General features: G+C 33.9%; 2 protein-coding genes across 2 annotated transcripts; both read right to left on the minus strand.

Moving 5' to 3' along the window:
• Window positions 1-8,763: 8,763 nt before the first annotated feature.
• On the minus strand, window positions 8,764-15,531 carry LOC144569701 (G-type lectin S-receptor-like serine/threonine-protein kinase B120). The gene is made up of 9 exons (XM_078320153.1): window positions 14,816-15,531; window positions 14,124-14,511; window positions 13,595-13,846; window positions 13,222-13,329; window positions 12,771-12,988; window positions 12,455-12,665; window positions 10,244-10,484; window positions 9,340-9,490; window positions 8,764-9,150 (listed from the first exon to the last, which is right to left on the minus strand). Exons 1-9 carry the CDS (start codon window positions 15,488-15,490, stop codon window positions 8,857-8,859), a joined length of 2,538 nt encoding a protein of 845 aa, XP_078176279.1. The 5' UTR covers window positions 15,491-15,531; the 3' UTR covers window positions 8,764-8,856.
• Window positions 15,532-18,756: 3,225 nt separating this feature from the next.
• On the minus strand, window positions 18,757-19,649 carry LOC144569398 (uncharacterized). The gene is made up of 2 exons (XM_078319728.1): window positions 19,118-19,649; window positions 18,757-18,983 (listed from the first exon to the last, which is right to left on the minus strand). The coding sequence occupies exons 1-2, from the start codon at window positions 19,550-19,552 to the stop codon at window positions 18,828-18,830; spliced, it is 591 nt and encodes a 196-aa protein (XP_078175854.1). The 5' UTR covers window positions 19,553-19,649; the 3' UTR covers window positions 18,757-18,827.
• Window positions 19,650-22,595: the final 2,946 nt, after the last annotated feature.

Below are 22,595 nucleotides of genomic sequence, written 5' to 3' on the forward strand. Positions count from 1 at the left end.
TTTTTTTTACTATGTTTTAGATAGGTAAACAATAACTTGATTTAAAATTTTTGGATAATCCACAAGTAGTGATTTTCTAACTATAAAAATAGTAAAAAAAATTATTAAAAAATATAAAATTCAATCTTCTAGTACATTTTCAATGGAGATCACGTTTAACACTTTGGATTAACTGTTTGAACTCTTAATAATAAAAATATAAATATATAACACAGGTCGATATGTAATATGCGTATTACCATAACCCCACTCTTAATATCACAGATAATTTATGCACTTGGAACTTTCACAAATTGTGTTACTATATATGATGTAATTCAACAATTGAAGTTAAAATTTAAAAATAGCAACCATTGGGAAATGTGTTTAAATTTGTCTTTAAATCAATTAGTTCACTATTTAATTTGATTTTTGTTCTATATAATTGTACTGCTTGTATATGAATAATAAAAGTATTTACAAATATAATTTCCACAAGTTTTAAATTATTTTAAAAATATATTTTCTTGTAAGTGTATACAAAACTACAAATTATATTCATCTTCTAATCAGTCTATAAATAACTTTCATAGATTTTTCTCTTTTCCTCTATGTTCCTCTGCTTATTTAATCTTCACAATGAACCGCCTTATTCAGTGGCGGATTGAAGTTAAGTGAATGGGGGTCAACTGGCCCCATTTATTTTTAATTTTTTTTTATAATTATCAAGGTTCTAAATAGCGATTATAGCACTACAGCTTTTAAGATCCGAAAAAGCTATAGCACAGCTATAGTGCAACTATAGCTAGCTATTTAGAATCATTAAAAAAGAAAAACAGTTAATAACGTTATAGTTTTTGAGGTTCAAAAAAACCATAGCGTAGCTATTGCATAGCTATAGCTAGCTATTTAGAACCCTGATAATATATATGAGTTTTTATATAGTTTGGAGTAAAATGCTATGGTTAGTATAAAATTGATCCTCATACGCAACATAAAAATTTTATATGATTGACTTTTATTCACGTTTAACCTCCATAACTTGAAAGTCTGACTCCACATCTGACCTTATCTTTGCACTTCTTATTTATAAGTTATAACATATATTTGTTTTTCCTCAGAGATCTTCTCCCAATTATGCCACATCTACCAAAAATTAGATTAATAATAACCATACATCATTTATGGTGACTACTTTGGCACTTTGCTGTCTAGACAACCTCCAAATAATTTATTATCTTAAAAGGTTATAAATGAACAATACTATCATACGGATGTATGGAATTATATTTTCTTTGAAGATTATTTAATGAGAAGTTTTGTGCTGTTCTGTTGGGCCCCGCAGCCCCGCTGATTTGGATGTATGATAAATCTGGTGGGGAAAGCTATTTCACAGAGATGAGGTCATCATGCTGTCATGCCTATGTTAGCTGCATGACGTGGCATTATCTTATGTGTCGTCATGCATCACCATATATGTTGCATGTGTACAGAGAAAGAAATTTGTTACTAGCGTTGTATCATGTCACGTCACCGTGTCGCATGGTGTGATCACATTCGAACGAAAATTATATGTCACACAAACCAACCACTTCGCATCATGTCACGTGGTCACATCATGTCACGGTATGAAAAATATAGTATTCAGTTTTTTTTGGTACGCATAGAATATTCAGGTTTATCTTTTAATATAATTTCACTGATACTACTGGTTTTTATTCTCTAATTTATTTTAATGAATGTTTGTAATTTGAATTTTTGGTATGCATAAATTATTCATGTTTCTCTTTTAGTATAAGTTTAGTGATACTGATAGTATTGGTTTTTATTTTTTTTCTAATTTATTTTAATGAATGTCTGTAATTTGAAATTTCAAGGTAATGTAAGATGTTCAATGATTTTTCTAAAATTTTTTTTGCAATGTTATTTACTTATTTAAAAAAAAATAGAATTTTTCATATTTTTTATATATTTTTTGGATTTTCAATCATTTAAATTAAAATTTAAAAGAAAATTCAATGTGACTAATTTACATCAAGATTCTAAATAGCGCGCTATAGTATTTTCAGACCGTAAAATCTATGACGCTATTAGCGCTATAGCGGCACTATTTAAACATAACACTGTTTTTTTAATTAATCTGCTATGATGCGATAAATGCTATTTAAATCTTTGATTTATATTAAATTCAAAAATACTCTTTTGAGTTAATGCAGAAGATATGGTTATTTTTTTATTGTTTAGGTACTTTGTTGCGGTCACTGCTTACTTTCTGTGTGGCGTCATCTCAATCAGCCATTGCGCACAAAACTTTAAACGACTTAACTATATTTTTTTGACACATCATAATACTGTCAAAAATCATACTTTATTATCTTTCCTTTTTCCCCATAAAAGATACATTAATGATTGAAAACAATGCTTCAGAAGTTCAGATCAACTAGTCTTACTTACCATCTCTAGATTCTAGAAGGACTTAACAAACACTGTGTCAGTATCAGTAAATACATTTTTTTGTGAAGTTGACAGCGACCGAATGATGTACCGTTAGGGGTGCAAACGGATGGTAGAGTATTCTCTGTGCAGTATTCTCTGCAGAGCTGTGCGGAGCTTTTAATCTAGTTCGTTCGTTTTGATCGGATGAACCAGATCAGAGGGGGCCTAAATTTTGAGATATGATTTGGTTCGTCCGATCAAAACGAACGGATCAGATTAAAACCTCTGCACAGCTCCGCAAAGAATACTCCGCAGAGGATAGCGTTCTGCAAACGGATCGGATAGTGGTAAAACTGTATCCTTTTTTATTTTTCGGATACGGATACGAATCAGATATTAAACAGATATGAATATGGATACGGATATCTGTTTTTTATAATAGTTAATAACATAATTTTTTTCATAATACATATTAAATTATATAATATATATCTACTATTCGGATACGGATAATTAAAATTCAAAACCATATATGTATCCGTATTCACACGAATATTTGAATATCGGATATCCATATTAAATTTTCGGATACGGAATCGGATACAGTTGGATAATACACCACTATCTACCGTTAATAATTTTCAATAAATTTTTGCTGAGTCGGCAATAGAAAAATATTTTCTTACTTTTTTATCAAGTTGCATACCGAAATTCCAGGTTCCTTGAATGGAATGGAATAGCGTGTTAGCGTCGTATCTCTTGCGAACTTTGACCAAATTAGGTTGACTCGGTTGTCATGTGGCACTGGCCTAAGAAACTGTTTGTAACTTTATATGCAGTTCTACCCATAGTGACAAGATATCCGAATTATATTCGATTTATATCCGTTTAATTCTTTTTTGGGGTGATGCCGAACCGAACACCGAATTATTCGGTTGACCAAACTTTGACCAAATTAAACCCGAATAATTCTCGAATTTTACGAACTTTTTCCGAATTTTCCGAATTATTCACGAATTTTTCCTGAATTTTTCCAAGAACAATTATTTTTTTTGCTTCCTTGCAGGACTGAGATTTATGATCCGGATAATTCCAAATCATTCCCGAATTATACCCGAATTATACCCGAATCACGAATTTTTGATCTCGCCGAACTGAACCCGAATAATTCATTGTCACTATGGTTCTACCTTCTTTTTTATTGAAAAATAGTGGAGATATCTACCGATTTCATATTAAAAACAACATGCCTGATATAGTACCTAAAATAGATACCAACACCAAACACAGAGTCTGACAAGTATTTTAAATACACAAATTCATATCAGTATCTAATACTAAAAACAAAAGATCAAACAAGTAACTAATCAAATATAGTTTCTAACAACCAACAAAAAATCTACACCAACTCAAAACTAGCAATATAAAATGTACTAAACAATCAAGCTAATTCCTCCCAATTAACTTGATCTTCTTCAACCTGTTCTTCTCCAAATATTTGATTTTGGGGGCTGCTAGCTCCAGAACCCTGTATAGTTATTTCCTCGCTAGAATCCTTTCTGCCCATGACAGCAGCAGGTCTACTACCTGTGCTGTATCCGGACTGCTGTTCTCTTCCTCCATTATTAAGTCTGGTAGGTCCTTAACATCAGAGGGAAGCATTAGACTTAATTTAAGAAGTGAATTATCTGATCTACATTGACACCAAGTGGCCAAAGAAATTATTTTATTTCCAATGATCTTAATTGGTAAAGGAGTTGAGTCATTAAAACATATCATATTCATTTCCAACCAAATAGTTCATAAAATAGCCCCCCTTAACATTTCTACTAATAGTCTATCTTTTAAGAGTATTACTGCATCTAGGGGTGTACAACGGGCGGGTCAATGATATTTTATTAAAATTTGAATCCAACCCGATTACACCGGGTTAAAAAAATTCTTTACTTGACCCACCCATAACCCAACCCAACCCATCTATATTTTTATATACAGGTTATGCTGGTTAGACGGGTTAAACGGGTTATAATTTTGATCAAAAATCTATTATATATCTTTTTACTATTTTTATTAAAACTAGGTACAAATAAAAGTGACAAACATAAATAAAATAGAAATAATTTAGCATATAACATCCATAACAAAAAAAAACATATCCAGAATGTAAAATCCTAAAAAAAAAGCATCGCATATAAAATTCATGAAATAAAAAAACATAACAATTCAAATTCATGTAGCGGGTCATCCTTTCAACAGAGATCTTCTGTGATTTTTATTAAAGCCTAAACACAGCACTCATCCTTTCAATAGAGATCTTCTGTGATTTATTTCATGTAGCGGGTTAGACCGAATGAATTATTCCTTCACATAGGTTTGAGACCGGGTCCGGGTATAAACGGGTTATTAAGAGCAAATCCATGACCCAATCCAGAGTAACGGGTTTGTCAAAATCCAACCTGTACCCGACCCAGTAATATCTCAACCCGGTAAAATACGAGTCGGGTTGGACGGGTCAGACGGATCGGATGGGTCGACAGTATTTTTGTACACCCGTGACTGCATCTAACAACCACAATTCATCTAATGAGTCACATTCAAAAGTAAAATTATTAAAAGATGCAACCCAATTCCAAATTAATTTAATATAAGAACAGTGTATAAACAAATGATATGTACTCTTAATTTCAGTACAAAAAACGTAAGTGGTATCACTTGGCCACCTTTTTACCGACAAATTCATCTTAGTAAGAATTTTATCTCTTCTTACCAATCATAAGAAAATTTTAATCTTAAGAGGGATATGGGACTTCCAAATTGTATCATATTCCTTATTAGGAATACTTCCGTATTCAAGCCATTTATAAAAAGAGTGCACTGTAAAGTTATCATCTTTAGACCATCTCCAAATTAATCTATCTTCTACCTTCTTAACTGATAAACTTTTAAATTCGCAAATTTAACAACAAGATCTAAAATTCATGTATAATATGTACATAATTTTGGAAATAATTCATTTCTATAAGGCATATATTGTATCAAAATTATGAAGTTTTAAGAATAAAAATTATGAAGAGCAAATAACTAAACACAATAAGCTACACAAACATGCGCCACAGAATGAAAGGACTCGAAGGAGGCTGCAAAGCAAGCACGAGAATTTTATTTTATTTTTTTTTTTTTTTTAGCACGAGAAAATTGAGTACATTGAAATATATATTAAACAGTTTTGAAGTCTTCACTTGACAACGTAATCACACCTTATGATGACAGATTCCCCCGTGTTGGACTTGAAATATAAAGTTTTATTGGGAAAAAGAAAGTGTTTACAGCCAGAAACATGATTTTTTTTTTTTTTTTTTAAAAACCATCATCAAATCATTAAATTTTTTGAAACCAACTTGATTATAATTTTTTTTTTTTTAGAAAAACCATCACCACGTACCGAACATCACACTCGATATGAGATTTTGAAAACCGAATATAATATTTGATATGAAGTGCTATACAATTTTACACAAAATCGGTTTTTTTTTTTATTTCTCAAACCGAACTCAGTTTCTTTTTTCTTTTTTAAACCAAACTTTAAGTCCGGTTTTCATTTTTCTTTTTAAAACTGAACTTCAATCTTTGTAGATATTCCTTGAGTCACTGTCACTCCTATCTATAAACAAAATTCTTTATGGCTAATGCAGATCACAATATGGTGTAGAGAGTTCTTGACATACAGGACCCACCAGTTTATATTGTACATAGCATTATATAAGACACCTAGTCAGTGAAGAAAGCCACATGCTTTTCATGCTTTTATCTGCCACAGAGAACCAGAGTACTTTTACCTTTTTCATGTTTTTTATCACCAGACACATGAAGTCCGGTTTTTAATACTTTCAAACTGAATTTGATATCTGGTTTTTAATTCTTCAAACCGAGTTTGATATCCGGTTTTTTTTTTTTGGGATTTTCTGTGGCATTCTAACAAGGAAGAATACTTCAAAATGGGTTGAAATTCAATACCGACGATCATCTTCGGTGGTGATGGTTTTTGTAAAAGAGATTTTAATCAAGTTAATTTCGGAATTTTTGATGACTTGATGACTTGATGATGGTTTTTTTTTTTTTTTAAATTCGAGCAACATCATTCAAAATTATTAAAAATTTGAATAATTAAACAACAATAACAACATTATCATAGCACTTTTAAACGGGTAAAGATTTTGCCAAAGCAATGTTTAATTCACACATCATTACACGAATAATAGAGTCAAAATAACACTATATATATAACTCGCGCACTGTATGAATAAAAATTTACTCTGTCAAAATATTTATCCTAATCTTGTCGCAGTTGTCAATTGTTACTGTTGTTTGTTATTGTCATAAAACTAAAACGTTCACAAAAACCTCCCAAAACAAAAAAAAAAATGTAAGAGAGAATAAGGCCTCCAAAACTAGAAATGCACTGGTTGAGACCTGAAAAATCATCGTTGCAAAAATGGGATAGTATCCGTAAGGATAAAAAGTGACTATCTGCGAGGGTATACCAACATAAAAGTGTTTTTTTTTATTAGCGACGGTACACCGACAGTATTATGTATGCGGGTGAATATTGAAATCAGCTTAACACATATCAGCATAGGTGTAGAGAATTTTCATCAGGAGTGAACAATTTTTTTTTTATTATTAAAATATTATTATTATTTTTTCATGGAAGCGGAATCAAGAGAGTTAGTAAGAATAGGTCGAATCAAACCAGAGACTCAAAATTTTTACAAAATGAAATTAAGATAAATTAATATTCATTGAATTTTTAAATTTTACCTTGAAGTATATCATAGTCATCTTTCTTTTGAATTTCAAGTCATGTTTTAATAGTTTAATATCATAAAATAATATAATGTATAAAGTTGGGTAAATATCATCGAAGGTCACTAAATTGTGGTCTTTGTCACGAATTGATCATTCATATTTGTTTTGTTCATCTATAGTTATTGAACTTTTCATTTGTCTCAACCAAATCACTTTGTTAATTTATCCATCCAAAATACTACTAGAATATGCTCATCTATCTCCATGTCACTTCATATTTGTTAGTATTTTGGATAGACAAAAATAACATAGTATCTTAATTGGAACAAATGAAAAAAATTCAATGGCTATAAAGAAACAAATCAAACTTTAGTGACTAATTCGTGAAAAAAGACAAAATTTAGTGATATCTGGTGAAATTTACACATAAAAGTTTGACTCATTGTAGTTTCATTGTCAGACCCTTCTTCTCGTCTCCCTTTTGTTTGATTTTTAAAAATTAAAAACTCGGCAGATTTCATCAAGAATTGAGGTTCATTCAGAGGTTAGCTCCGCCCTTGCATATCAGAATGTAATTTTGTGTCGCACCGTGCTATATCATAAGTTCGTAACTAGTCATATTATAATTTGAATCACGACAATTAAGTCAATTTTACACGTCGTGTTGTGATCAAAATTGCAAAAATATAGTCACAACATATGGAACGGTCATGACACTTTAGTAATATCATGACCAATATATGATGTTATTGGTCACGTTGATCACATTAGTCAATTAATATTTGGTCACATTTGATTACTTGATCACATTTTATTTATTTTTATATAATTTTAAGTTTGCTCAAGGAAGAAAACAAACAGAAAAAAATATACATGTGAAAAATTGTAAACAATTCTAAAATAAATTTACAGTCGGAAATTTTAATTGTTGTTTGAGATATATGTGACATAAAGTTTTTACCACCTGTAATTATATTTGATCACTTGTCGTGTAGTGTTGTGATTAGACCAGTTCGTATGTTATCACAGCATGTGATCCGCAAATCACGCTACATGACCAACACGTATGTTGTGATGTGTCATGCATGATATGATGTATCGAGTCTCGTCATGAGTTTTTAAATCACTGGATTAACACAGACAATCAGTTCAGAATTCTCCAAATTAATTTGTAAGTTTTTAAGGGTAGAGAAAAATAATGAAAAACAAACACAAATAGAGCACAACATTCGGAAAAATTTGACAAGCCCATGTAATTGGAGAAAAATAATCAAAGCACCGACTTTGGGGGTGTAGTAGAAGACAGTAGCTACCAGTAAGTCAGAAGGTGCATCAGTCCAGAAGACCTTTGTGCCATTTGGTATATTGGTGTAGCATTTTTCAAACGGTGTGTCAGTACTTCTGTAATTACTACAAGAAATCCTATTCAACATGACAAAAATTTATTCCTATACATGCCAGAATTTGATCAGAATTAACACAATCATTTATGCAAGCAATATGGTACAAGCAGCACAAGCAACAGCTCACTGGTGACAGGTATTAAACATCATTTCAACTCTTATCAAAATATAACTGTACCAGATAAGTTATTTTGTACTGATTTGACAATGCTAATATGGCTGGCCAAATTAACTACCGTCCAGTGAAAACAGTAATAGAGGCATTTGCGAGTTCAGATTTCGACGAGTCAGTATTGGTGGGTCCTCTGACAGCTGAAAAACTCGGTTGCTTAGGTGACAAGCTCGAAGTGATCCCACTCTCTAGCATTATAAGAACTGACGACATGGTTGGCCGGTCATTTACATAGTCTTGCACACAGAGTAATGCTACAGTGACACATATCACGACCTCTCCGAGGGAGCAGGACTCCCGTATTGCTGGTTCCACCAGCTCAATTAGGTTGTTTTCGTGCCAGAGCTTCCATGCCTTCCAAAAGGTAAAAATATTGTGACTATTGTTAATTTTAAATTGTTTATAATCAGTGAAAACATCAGAATAAAAATCCAAATGCTCCGAATTTAGTTGTACTTAAAAGTAGGATAGGTTGTATTGGCAATAAAATGCAAAACAATTGATAGGAGCATAGGGAAAATTACAGTATGTTTATTGACTTACATAGCCTAGGAGAAAGAGAGAAAACTCATGGTTGTAGTAGGTACTAATCTTCTTGCCACTAATGATCTCCAAAAGGAGTACACCAAAGCTATAAACATCTGATTTGACCGAAAAAATACCTTGCATTGCATATTCAGGAGCCATATACCCACTGCAATTAATTAACTATTATTTTAATGTCTAGATATAAGCATGGTCAATAACTTTCATTGCCATAGTACATCACACATCGGATTCAAATCAGCTGAAATCCGAGATCCATGAACAGTATCCCTGAAATTCCTGAAATCCCGAATCCAGCCGTTCAACTTTTTCTGTGCACGTATCTCGGAACAGCTGGTTTTCTGTGCACGCATCTCGAAACAGTTCAACGGTTGGATTCGGGATTTCAGGGATTTTAGAGTTACTGTTGATGATCTCGGGTTTCAGCTGATTTGAATCCTCACACATCACATATGCGCAAGAACCATTCATGAGAGTAATGTTCTGATAACAACACTTTTTTTTTTTTTTTTCAAAATGCAAGAAATTGATTATATTAACATTTGTACTTGGACTAAAAACAGATTACTATATTCGTACAAACATTATCATGATTACTGATTACTGATTGCAATTTGCAGTGGTTTAACCGACGTACAACATCTTTTAAATATTAAGGACAAAATAATTGTGGCGGTATGTATGTGACTGATTTGTATTAGAGAATCAAGTGCAGTTTTAGGGTAAAAAAAAGAATTCTATATAAACCATAGCCTTAAACTTGGATGGACCCACAGAAACCCTGCATCAACAGAAACCATAGAAAAGAGAAAACACAAAGGGATTTCTGATTTCCAAACATTTGAACTATTCTGTACAAATCCAAAAGAAAAAAATGTTAGTGAGTGCAAGAGGTCCTTACTATGTGCCGACAACCCTCTTTGTATTATTTAATTCATTGTCATCTTTTCCAAAAATTCGTGCAAGCCCGAAGTCTGAAATTTTGGGATTCATTTCTTCATCCAATAATATGTTGCTAACTTTGAGATCCCTATGAATAACCCTTAACCTTGAATCTCTGTGTAGATAGAGGAGACCTCTAGCAATCCCTTCTATTATCTTGTACCTTGTTCTCCAATCTAGTAGCCTTTTCTTTTTGTCATCTGCCAAAATGGAAAGACGACTTAACTTAATATTATTATAAGGCTTTTGCACCACCTATCACTTACCACTTATCATTGTAATGTATTTACCAGGCTTCATGTAAACAAAAACTAAAGAACTGATAGAATGCTCAAGGTGACTTTTGGATATTTTGTTTGATAGGAATAGGTACTCTGATGGAGGTGCATCTAGATTAAGACATTGTTGGCCATTTCTGGAAGTATCCAAATTTTTCCATCTTCGAATTACAACCATACTGGTACACTTGCTACTACCAGCTCTTAGCATTACTGACGGTCTGACGTTCTTTATCAGAGACGTCAAGGATCACTATTTTCAAGGGCTTTGAAAATTTCAGAGGCATTATTTGTAATTGTCACATTATGAAATGCAATAGCGTCATTGGTACCTAACAAACATTTACCTGCCAGGCCTCTCACTTACCAAGCCGATGCTCATTTCTAGTGGACTCGATCTGAAGCTCCTTTAACTTCATTTCATACATCCAACTTCCTATGCAACAAAGATGGAAATTTTTGTTCTTTTCTAGGGTCTTGATGCATATTAGGCTGTCATCTATACTGCACGGATACCGACATGCATGGATGGATACCAGTCTTATATGGTACGGCACGGATATAATGATTCGCAAAATGCTAAATCTCCAGATAAGATATATTTCTATATATACATCTTTCATAGCTTCCTTGGGTAGAAAATTTACATTTTTAAAATTTTCATATGATTACTTCTATTAATGACATTTTCATTCACAAAAAGACCAATAATTAGAAGTGGCCAATAAGCATCAGTATCAACATTCAGTTTTGGTGAACACGAGGATTCGAACAATAATTAATGTATAAGAAAAACATGTTTTCTCAAGTTACTGGACAAAAATTATAATTTTGAATTCTGTGTTAATATTTAAATGGTTGTTGATCTCAAGTCTTGTTCTAAATTAGCAAACTATTTAGTCCCACATTGCTTCTTGTAAGAGCAAGTTGGAACTGACATCAAGTGATGAATGTTACCTCTTTGCTTCACCAATTGAGAGGATTAGGGCTGCTGATCTATTCTGGCCTAGCAACCTGTACCCATATCCACACCCGGGTAATATTTTTACCGTAACAGTCAAGTAAAAAATATAGATTAATTAGATAAGCCGGCTAGAGTATCTGATATGCACCACCTGCAATATGCATATCCATATTGGATATGTGTACTATATGCATTCAGCAGTATTTTTGGAACAATCAGAGCAATAAAGGCTTGGATTTGCGTGCTTATAATGCAATTTGTATTCTTATAATGCCACCTCAGCTTAGAGATAAAAGCTTCTAGTTGGAGAGAACATTTGCAATTTCATCATCTTTCTCAATTTAGATGCCTCTTCCGTTTTTTTTTTTTTTTTGGCAACATTTGCATCTTTATGGGGAATTTAACAAAAATTGGTAATTTACATTTAGTTTTCTGGTACCGATTTTTTTGAAATTGCTGGTATCAAAATACTTAGAACGTTATTTCCCGAATAGACCAATAGAACTTTGACTCAGACATTTTATCAAGCATCTTGTGCGCACTACATAAACACGGCGTGGTGTAAATTTCAGAGAGAACGCACCCTGTTATTTTTATTTATGAAGGAAGCTCCGACCCGGATAAAAAAAAAAATGCCAAGAGAACCAGAACCGTTTTCATTTCTGTCGTGGGAGAGACAGCTCCGAGGGCATTAAAATAAGCCCATTTCATGATGGGCTTTATTGGGCCGAAGAAGGTTGGTAGTTCTTGTAAACCCAACATAGAAGAACTTTTATCATTTATACTTTGGAGAGGTTGGAACTTCAGAATGTATTATTTGTTTAATTAATTATATGCATAACTGTAACTTGTACACAAGGTAACAACACTTGGTAAACAGAAATATAGGTTTTAAATTTGAAAAACGGTTTTAAGAAGAAGGAATTACCAAAAAGGAAAGCATCCAAGCTTCTGTTAAGCATGAACTCGTAGATAAGAACCTTCTCTTCATCTTGGAGACAGCATCCCAAGAGTCTCACAAGGTTTCTGTGCTGCAATTTTGCAATCAGAATCACTTCATTTTTAAATTCCTCTAAACCCTGACCAGAACTTGTTGATAACCTCTTTACTGCCACTTCTTGCCCTTCAGGTAGAACACCCTACATCAAATCAGAATCATCTTTTATTTGCAAATCCACCATACAAATATAATTGTACTTTCTTATTTATGCATGTGAAATTAAACATTAAAATTTAAAACAAACCTTGTAAACAGGACCAAATCCACCTTCTCCTAGAAGATTACGGAACGAGAAGTTGTCGGTGGCGGAAATGATGCAATCAAAACTAAAAAGAGGCAACTCTCTTAGTAATTGCCCCTCATCTGTAATTTTTATCACTCCTGACATTTCTGACCCCACATCTTTTCTTCTCTTTGCACCACTTGATCCCTCTCCTCTCTCTTTTCTCTGCCTCATGAAACCTAATTAAATGAATTATTTTGAGTTCTCATTATTTCTGACAACAATATTATTCAACATTAATGAAAAGAAATTATGGAAAAAAAATAAGTTTTTTTAAATGGCGACATTTAGTTTATTAGTTAAATGGAAAATGCATCTGAATTCATAACTTAGGAGGGTAATGATCACAGAATTGCAAAACTAAAAATTTGCAATAGATGAAGGTAAAATATAATATTTCGAATAAATTCACCTCGTTTCCTTTTGTTGCATCTCCAAAAGAAGTAGAAGCAAGCAAGTAGTGCTAAGCTTGATAGAATAACAACAATTATTATTACCACTGGTATCTTTTTGCTCTTTCCTGTAAAAGAAATTATCCTCTACTTGATGTCAGAAGAACTTTTCAGAGGATTCACATTTCGTAATGGAGTTTCATATTGATTATATATTTTGTTAATGGTTGTTACAACCATAGCATAGCAGCCAATTATAATTATATATTTTGTTTGCTTGATTCAGTGATACTACAAAAGATAGAAATAGTAGCTATGAAAATTGACATGTGTAGATATGAAATATTGTAAACAAATATGTAGATGCTGGTAACGTGTTGCAGAATTACTTACCGAGTTCGATGCCAGCAAGCCGGAGATACATATCATTTCCCTCACCACCTGTGAATATATGCATGTCTACCAAATGCACTCCCCAAACCAGGCACCCAATACCACTTACATAAGAGTACGCCTTACATGAGCAGTTCTTTAGGCACAAGGCATGGCAACCGGCCTCATCCATCACGTCAGTATCCACTTCTGACAAGTCTGGCAGCTTTACTCTCTGAATCTTCCAAAACCCATCTGCTGTTCCATTTTTGCCTGGTTGTTGAATATCAGTTTAGTTCCATGTGTTGCATAATTTAAATTTCAAAATTATTGGGCTACTGGCACATGAGGCTTTCAGTTTGAAACATTTTTTTAGTAATAGGCATGTGAAATTTGAAATACTTTAGATCAATTCAAGCAATTCTGCACTACCAAATAATTATGTTGTTTATCATAAATGAGAATAAAATTATGAAATAATTCAATTATATTGGGTTAGTATGTTATAAAGACAATCAATTGCTTGGGGGAATCTGTGTTAATCTCATACCTCCCGTCTCACATTTGAAAGGCACCCGTCTGACACAGCCAGAACTCCTATTACCATTACTCCACTCAGTTTCTTTTGCTGGAATATGACCCTTGAGGCAATTGCACAGGGGCTCAAGACCGGATTTACCATCAATTTCGGTGCACGTGGCATAGTTGCCGCATAGGTTGTAGAGCTCACACGGGGTTGTTGGTTCTGCGAAAAACCGGGTCCACGATCCGCTCGTTTCAGACCAGATCAAATGTTCATCGATGCCGTCCCAAGAGATCAGATACCTGTGGGAGAGGTTGAAGCCAGTGTAATAGTACATCTTCTTCTCCAGGTCATAGTTACTCAGCTTGAAATTGTACATGTATGTTGGTACCATCTTCTCAATTCCAATAAATATCTTGCAAATTTAAGCAGAAAACAACCAAGATTTTAGGTATAGATGTAAAAAGCTTTTTACTTTTACTATAGAGAATTTCTCTCCCTATTAAAATTATGCAGCAAAGCTATCCTTTCAGCTACTAAACTAATTAAACGAAAAAATAAAAAATAACATACAATCGGAATAAAAGTATAAAACACAACTCACTTCTGAGAAATTGATCAGTTATTGTAATTAGCAAAAAAGAGAACCAATGAAGAAAATTCAGCTCTGTGATAAGCAACAAAAACATTTGAAATAAGCAAAAGTTTAATCAGCACACCTGACCATTCCACCTCCCTGACCGCCACCTCGGGCGTCCACCATCCCAGACAAATAGCTGAGTCGACCGTGTGGGGTCAATGCCCATAGTGAAGTTCCCCGGTGCAGGATCAGTCTTACTTGTCCAAGATGTGAAGACCTGGTTCACGCCGGTTTGTAGGTCCAGTCCTACTCTCATACCCGGTATATACGTGTCACTAGGATAGTCAAAGCTCTGCCAAACAGTCGTCCCGTCGTCAGAGTTGTTCAACGCTAAATTTCCATTGGCTAGCAGTTGTACTATTCTAGATTGATTGGTTGAAATTGGAGATGACATGTTGGTCGACCATAGTACGTCGGTTCCTGTATCCGTGATGATCAAGTTCCCATCACTTGCGAGGGTTAGTGCACCACCCGATGGATTTGTCACCGGTTTCTCCCGGTTCGCAACCCATAAGATTGTTTCTAATTTCCTCGAGAAATTGCGGTACCATACACCGATGTATCGACGATTTGACTTCTCAGGGGTGAAAAACCCAAGTTCAAAGATGTCACCCTTCGATACAAGTGTGTCTCCATCTCGAAGGGATTCACCTATGGTTAGGGTATCTTTTCCCTGGCATGGAAGAGAGAGAAGGGATAAGATGATCAGAATAGAGGATAGGAGAGATATGGTAATGGAGAGAAGAGATTTCATTTCTCAGAAAACTGAATATTGCTCTGAAATATTGTCAAGTGAAGAATGTTTCTATAGCTTACGCTCATTTGGTAAACTAAATACAAACTCTTACCAACTTCATTACGTACATTGTGTTCATTTGTTTCTGCATGGATCATGTTTCTATACATGCTCCTTTAATTTGGTTATTTTTTCACAGTAGAAAATTTGTAGTTTAATTAGTTAATTATAACACACACACATGACATGCGTGCATGCATACATCATGCATACACCTTTTTAGTTACATTCTATGTTGAATGAAGCAAATATTATATAATATTAATGTTAAATTCTGAATTGCAAAAGATATATATATCCGCATCATTTCCCAATTTCTAAAATTTAGACCGTCTCTTTAGAAGGAGACGCATTCATGCATGTGTGGGACTTGAAGTGCAAAAAAACAAAAACGGTTAGAGCATTTGATCCGCCAGCCGCAGACACGTACGTACAGACTCGGTTTGGTCGCATGTGTCATATATGGATTATTTTATTTATTTAGAAATAAATAAATGGATTTTAACAAAATAAGCATTTTAAATGGTGAAATTTTGAAAAACAGCTCCACTGAAGCACCTTGAATGGTGAGATTTTGAAAAACAACTCCACCGAAGCACTGTTTCAGTGGAGGATGGAGAGTTTAGATTTAAGGTTCATAAATCATAGTATTTTTTCCATCCTCTACCGTTCGAGGCAGTGCCTCGGTGGAGCTGTTTTTTAAAATTTCAATACCCAAAGTGCTTGTTTCGTTTAAATTCATTTCTTTATTTCTAAATAAATAAAGTAATCTCATATATATATGTATGGCACATTATGTCTTCTCTAATTAAATTAATCAGGTAATTAACTTTATTTCATCAAGAAAGCTCATATATCCAAATATTCACTCTATTATCTTCACTGTTATTATTCAGTTAAATAATTTAAGGATTTATTTAATTAAGAACTAGCATTTAATCTAGTAGTAAAGACACATGGTTTTTGATGTAAAAGATTATGAGTTCGGATGAGATAAATTCTTTATTTAAGGAATTCATTTAATTTGAATAATACTTGATTTAGCACCGAATTAAATTAAAAAAAATTATAAAGTGACACAAAATAAAATTTATAGCGAAAATTAAGGTTTGACCTTGTACCGATCGAATATTAATTAGCAATGATGCTATTAATGAAGACAATGAGCATTGCCTAGCTATTTTGTTTTTGATACAATGATAACGGTAATTAATTATATATTATCAATAAAAATAGCGCCTAAATTAATATTTTCTTACTGTCAAATACGCATAGCATATACTTTTCTAATGGATATATAAAAAACAACAAAGCTATAGATTCGACCTAATACATATTTAACTATTAATTAGAGAAGTTATCAATTATTAAAGCATATTAAAATTGAGAAGAATTATTAATTTTCTTCGGCTTTTCCAAATTTTCATTTAGTTGCGACAACATATCAATTAATCAATTACAAATTAATTTACCATATCGTAATTTTAATGTCTAATTTTAATGCTATTATATGAAAGGCAGGGAATCACGACCATATATCTTTTCGAAGGGTTTGTTGAAATTAATATTGCGTAGCCCAAATATTGATGCAGTATATATTTTCCAATATCAAAACACCCAATCATGAATCATCAACATTCTAATTTTCCAAAAAAAAATGAAATTACCGCAGTCTGTTAGAAAAAGCACTTTAATGCCTTTTTGAAAGATTCTTTCGACCGATTCGTGGGCCTCGTTTCCATTGGGCTCGTGATGTTGGAGAAAAAATATTGTGGGCCTTGTGACTAACAAATGAAGGCTTTTCGAATTTTTTTCACCTTGGCTGTAAATGTAGGCCGTAAGTAACCTAAATTTCGACCGTATCTTATTTCTTCTAAGCGACAGCAAGAGATGTATATTTTCCAGAGTCAAGTTTCTTATTAAACTCAAGTCTAAAATTAATTTAATTGACTTTAAATGACGAATTTAAATTGTTGAAACCTACTTACCTTACGAGTGATGCGTTTACATGTAAAAAAAATATAATTTTGAAATTAATTTTGCATAGAGTCAAGTGGTCAAAATAGATTCAAAAAATAAATGCATTAAAATTAATTTATTAACCTTCTTATTTTGACCGCTTGACTTTATAGTAAATTAATTCGAATATTTAAAATTTTTACATGTAGACACATCACTCGTAAGGTAGACGGGTTTCAACGGTTCGGATTCGTCATTTGAAACCGATTCAATAGATTTGTTATTTGAAACCAATTCGTTGAGTTTCAGACTTGAGTTCACCAAGGAGCTTGGTGAACTTAAGAACACCCTAGTTTTACTCTATTTTCCATCCACAGATGCTTTCCATATATAAAAAACATTCAATTGTGGTTATCATATCATTGTCAGTAATAGTTACCATGCTTTCCATATATAAAAAACATTCAATTGTGGTTATTATATCATTGTCAGTAATATTTACCATTGTTACCAGAACCGACATCATGTTTCTTTTGTTTATGAGGGATCAAGTTACAACAAGTTATACAACCATTTTCTATATTTTCAAAGTCCAAATTGTTGATCCAAACCGTTAGATGTGATCTCCACAATAAAATGTGCTTAGAGATCAAAAACTAGTAAAATTCAGACCATTGAATTTTGTATCTATCTTAATAAATAGTAAAAAAATTTGAAAAAATGTAAAATTTGATTTGGAAGCACATTTTATTGTGGAGATCATGTTGAACGGTTTGGATTGACGATTTGGACTTTGAAAATGTAAAAAATGGTTGTGGTAATTTGTTGTAACTTGATCCCTCCCTCATTATAATATTTAACAAAAATATATACATTTTGTTCTTTGAACAAGGGAATTTAATATTTACTTGTTCCAGATATGGTACTTTAAATCTATTGATGCAATAATACAGTAGGTCAGTAGCATTAATAACCATGCAATGCAAGATTAAATGCAATATTTATGCTTCCTATTATTGGGAGGAAGAAGAATAGTTCACATTGAACAAATTTAATACACACAAAGTTTCAAGCATAGTAGGAATTATCGGTATCGGATCGGGATCGCTCCCGGCCGATACCAATACGGAATCAGAGTATTGGCTCAGAATCGGCTCAGGATCTGATTTTCTTTTTTCTCTATGATTTGCTACGTGAGGATCGGCTCAGGATTGGATCAAACTCGGCCGATACCGATACGTATCAGCCGATCCGTATCGATATCGGCCGATATTTCCTACTATGATTTCAAGTAAATGTATACCCTCACACAAATCTTATTTCTAATGTTAATTAACTATCTGTGCTCTTCGTTAGAGAAAACTACATGCCATAAAAATGATCGCTTATGAGCCCTTGGATTAGAATCAGAGCTTAATGATGTGGCATCATCGTCGGAGCTGACTGACTCAGTATTGCACGGATCAGATGTGGAGTAGCGCGATGTATCCTCCTGTGTGGTTCAACACAATCAGTAAATTAATTGTACTCCATTGTCAATTTTAATCTCTAAATTATAATCAGAGTTCAATAAAAAGCACTCATGAAATCTTTTATTTAATGTAAGGTTTCGGGTTAGAATTATACCTGATCCTCCAACCCGTTAGGAACTCGTCTTCGTTTCCACCCCGTCACTTCCTCCACTGATACTGGCACAACGCCATTCTCTTCTTCCTCCTCATCTGGACAAGAGTTCAAGTTCAAATCTGAATTTGAATCTGAATCCGAATCCGAACCCGAAACTGATTCTTCAACCTCTCCCGTGACGATGCTCTCTGCACATTCATCACAAGTCGAGATAACCACCTTATCAAGACTCGGGCCAGATGTGTGCACCCGTGTCGGGATCTTGCACTTACAGCACAGTATTGCACGTGCATGGCGTGCGACGAGGAAGTTCGCCCGGTGCACGTGTGCATCGCATGTGTAACACAATAAGGCCTCATCAGATTCGCAGTGCACATGTGGCTCTGCATTGCAGAGTGCACAGGAGAGCTCGTTCTTCTCAATCGTCTTCTCCATTTTTGAAATTGGATTTGAGTTGGATTAGATTAATTTGGGTTTGATATTTGGGTTATTGTTTTGAAGAGTGCTTGGATAGGGAGAGAGATTGAGAGACGAGACTCGGTTCATTTTTATATATTCTTTTGTCAACTGTAAAATGACTACAATGTCCTTGGTTGGAGGTATTTTTGGGCTAAATATGTACATTGGAAGGGTACTTTAGTAATCTTACGGTATCCTGTGGAAGGGTACTATCATGGACCAAGCGCATGCAGCAAACTTTTTTTCTCTCTCAAAGAATAGTCCAAATGTCCAATTGGGCGGAGTGCGTATACTCTGAGATACCTCATATTTTGCGTGACCGACGTGTCCGGTGCCTATTCGGGATAGCGCAGTGGGCCAGTATTATTTGAGCTTTGAAATTAGTGCAGAATGTATTTGAACGGTTGAGATTCTCCAAAAATTCACGCAAAATATGAGATATCTCAGAGGATGCGAATTCAATTGGGCGTCGGTGAGATCGGGTTCGTTACCATTCCTGGTTGTCTGTAGTGACGCGCGTTCAGGAAGGCAATCACGAATTCAATAGATCTGGACCGTTCTATTCATTTTGCACGAATCTCAATACAAATAATACTGCCCTGCGATAGCGCGAATCTCAAAGCGGCTGAGAATAAATCTCAAACCGTAAAGTAAAGGAAATCTTTTACACGTGTTGGAAAGGATACTATTCATATAATCACGGGGTTTAGCGAGAAATAGATGATGTGGCAGGTGCTTGCGGCACAGATTCCTTGAATCATGACGTGGCAACATCTCCACCACAGCTGTTGGAGAAGCACGTGGGTTGCACCTGCAGCCCATTTCTGCGGTGGGACCATTTTGGAATTATTGATTTCTCTGTTTATGAAGGGTTAGGTTGATTATAGGGCCCAAAATTGCTTCTTCTTTTTTTGTTTTTAAAAAATTGCTTTCTTATTGTTATAAAAAGGAAATACAAGTTTCTAGATTTTTGCGGATATACCTTTTTAATGCTTGTAATTGGCAAAGTATCTATCTAAAAAATATTACAATTTTTTTAAATAATATAAAATTTGATCTCCAAACACATTTTAATATAGTGATGATCATATTGAGTAATTCGAATCAATTATTTAAACTTTTTTTAAAAAATAACATATTTTAATCCTCTTCACTAAATTTTTTTTTATCATCTCGTCACTTTTACTATTCTTATCCATAGTTTTCTTTAATAGAATTGAAATTCTATCTTAATAGAATAAAAATAAAAATATGTTGAATCAATTTGATAAAAAGGTGAATGGTTCAAAAACTACAGCTGTGACCTGTGAGTATCGAAACATGAATATGAAAATAATATATCATCCCAAGAATAATATATTAAGTAATAATTTATTATTTTAATAAAAGGGATGCCATGAGATGTGGCTCTCATTAAAACGTCATCCGTGGCGCCGTATGGGCCTTGTTCAATGATTTATTCTTGCTGACATGTCAATGCCATGTGATAACAATAACCAGACCCAGTATACCTTCTCCACGTCGGACTGTACCATGTGGTTTTATCAAAATATGATAATTTCTGCTTGTAAAAAATAATATGAAATTCTTCTTATAAAGAAATGCATTTTTGTCGCCAGCCTTCTACGTCGTGACACTTGTCCACATTTTTCTGGACCAGGAGACATAAATTTAATATATGTATTCAACGAATCTAATGCTTTAATCGCGATCATTTTTTTTAATACCCAAAATAAAAAACAAATTTATCAAACTAACCAATCTTTTAATTTTTTTTTATTTCTACCGAGAGTGCCTGGCATACTGGCGGTCCAGATCTGTAGTGAACCGCCAGGTGGTGGAGCGGTCCACTAGGAGACCTGACCGCCCACAGCCCGGGCGGTCCACTATGCATCAATTAAATCTGAACCGCACATCTTAATGGGTAACTTAATCTGTGCTGTCGGTTAAAGGATTTTAATTCAATTGACTTCTCTGAAAATAAAATTCTTCGGGCTCTGTTGAGCGGTGCTTCGTAACCTCAGACACCGCTCACAGGGGATAAACCTTACTTTGCGAGGTATCCTATAACAAATGCGAATTTGCGGAGTGCTGTGTACACTCAATTTGAAAGTAGCAGGGTCCCGGTAATGGAATTATATTCGAGGAGGGTTCCCCGTGCTGGGGTTGGACCTTCTAGGGTTCCCCAGACTGGACCTTCAAATTATGAAATATACTTGACCAATCAAATTCTAAATTCATAATTTTTAGAGTCAAATCGGTTGGATCGGTCATAAAAGGAATGACATAAGGTTCCTTAAAAACAATAATAAAAAATATTGATAACATTGAAATTGGTGTGAAGCTTAAAAATCATTTTCTCACTGTGCTTTGTGCTTCATAAAATGATTTATTAATTGTTTGAATAAGAAGTAAGCTGTTTTTGTCACATAATTAATTACATATAGGGTTAAAATACATTATTGATTTTGTACCAATCATATTCCACATCTTTATCTTTGTTTTCAAAGTTCAAACAATCAATATGTATGCGGAGGGTGGCAGGGGGGCGGCAGCCCCCTGCGAGCGGTGTCTGAGGTTACGGAGAATTTTATTTTCAGAGAAGTCAATTGAATTAAAATCCTTTAACCGACAGCCCAGATTAAGTTACCCATTAAGATGTGCGGTTCAGATTTAATTGATGCATAGTGGACCGCCCGTGCTGTGGGCGGTCAGGTCTCCTAGTGGACCGCCCCACCACCTGGCGGTTCACTACAGATCTGGACCGCCAGTATGCCAGGCGGTCTGGGTAGAAATAAAAAAAAAAATCAAAAAATTGGTTAGTTTGGTAAATTTGTTTTTTATTTTGGATATTAAAAAAATGATCGCTTTAATCGCAACATATTCCATAGAGGAAAGAGAAATATTTATATATTATCAGTGTCTTCTATACAAAATATTTTTCACTTTATTCGTGTCACACCCCCAATCCGGAGGCGCGACAATTCCTGCCGCGTCTATTTACCATAACAATATACGT

Source organism: Carex rostrata, chromosome 18 (assembly GCF_964058835.1).
Source record: "Carex rostrata chromosome 18, lpCarRost1.2, whole genome shotgun sequence".
In the NCBI taxonomy this organism is placed as follows: Eukaryota; Viridiplantae; Streptophyta; class Magnoliopsida; order Poales; family Cyperaceae; genus Carex; species Carex rostrata.

Excerpts from the sequence above, each read along its gene's own strand:
- LOC144569701 (XM_078320153.1), bottom strand. The coding sequence starts at position 15,490 with ATGAAATCTCTTCTCTCCATTACCATATCTCTCCTATCCTCTATTCTG. Across the intron at positions 14,512-14,815 it reads CAGGGAGGTGGAATGGTCAG|ATATTTATTGGAATTGAGAA; the intron begins GTGTGCTGATTA and ends TAAATTTGCAAG. Across the intron at positions 9,151-9,339 it reads CTCTCTTTCTCCTAGGCTAT|GCATGGAAGCTCTGGCACGA; the intron begins GTAAGTCAATAA and ends ACCTTTTGGAAG.
- LOC144569398 (XM_078319728.1), bottom strand. The coding sequence starts at position 19,552 with ATGGAGAAGACGATTGAGAAGAACGAGCTCTCCTGTGCACTCTGCAAT. Across the intron at positions 18,984-19,117 it reads CTAACGGGTTGGAGGATCAG|GAGGATACATCGCGCTACTC; the intron begins GTATAATTCTAA and ends TGAACCACACAG.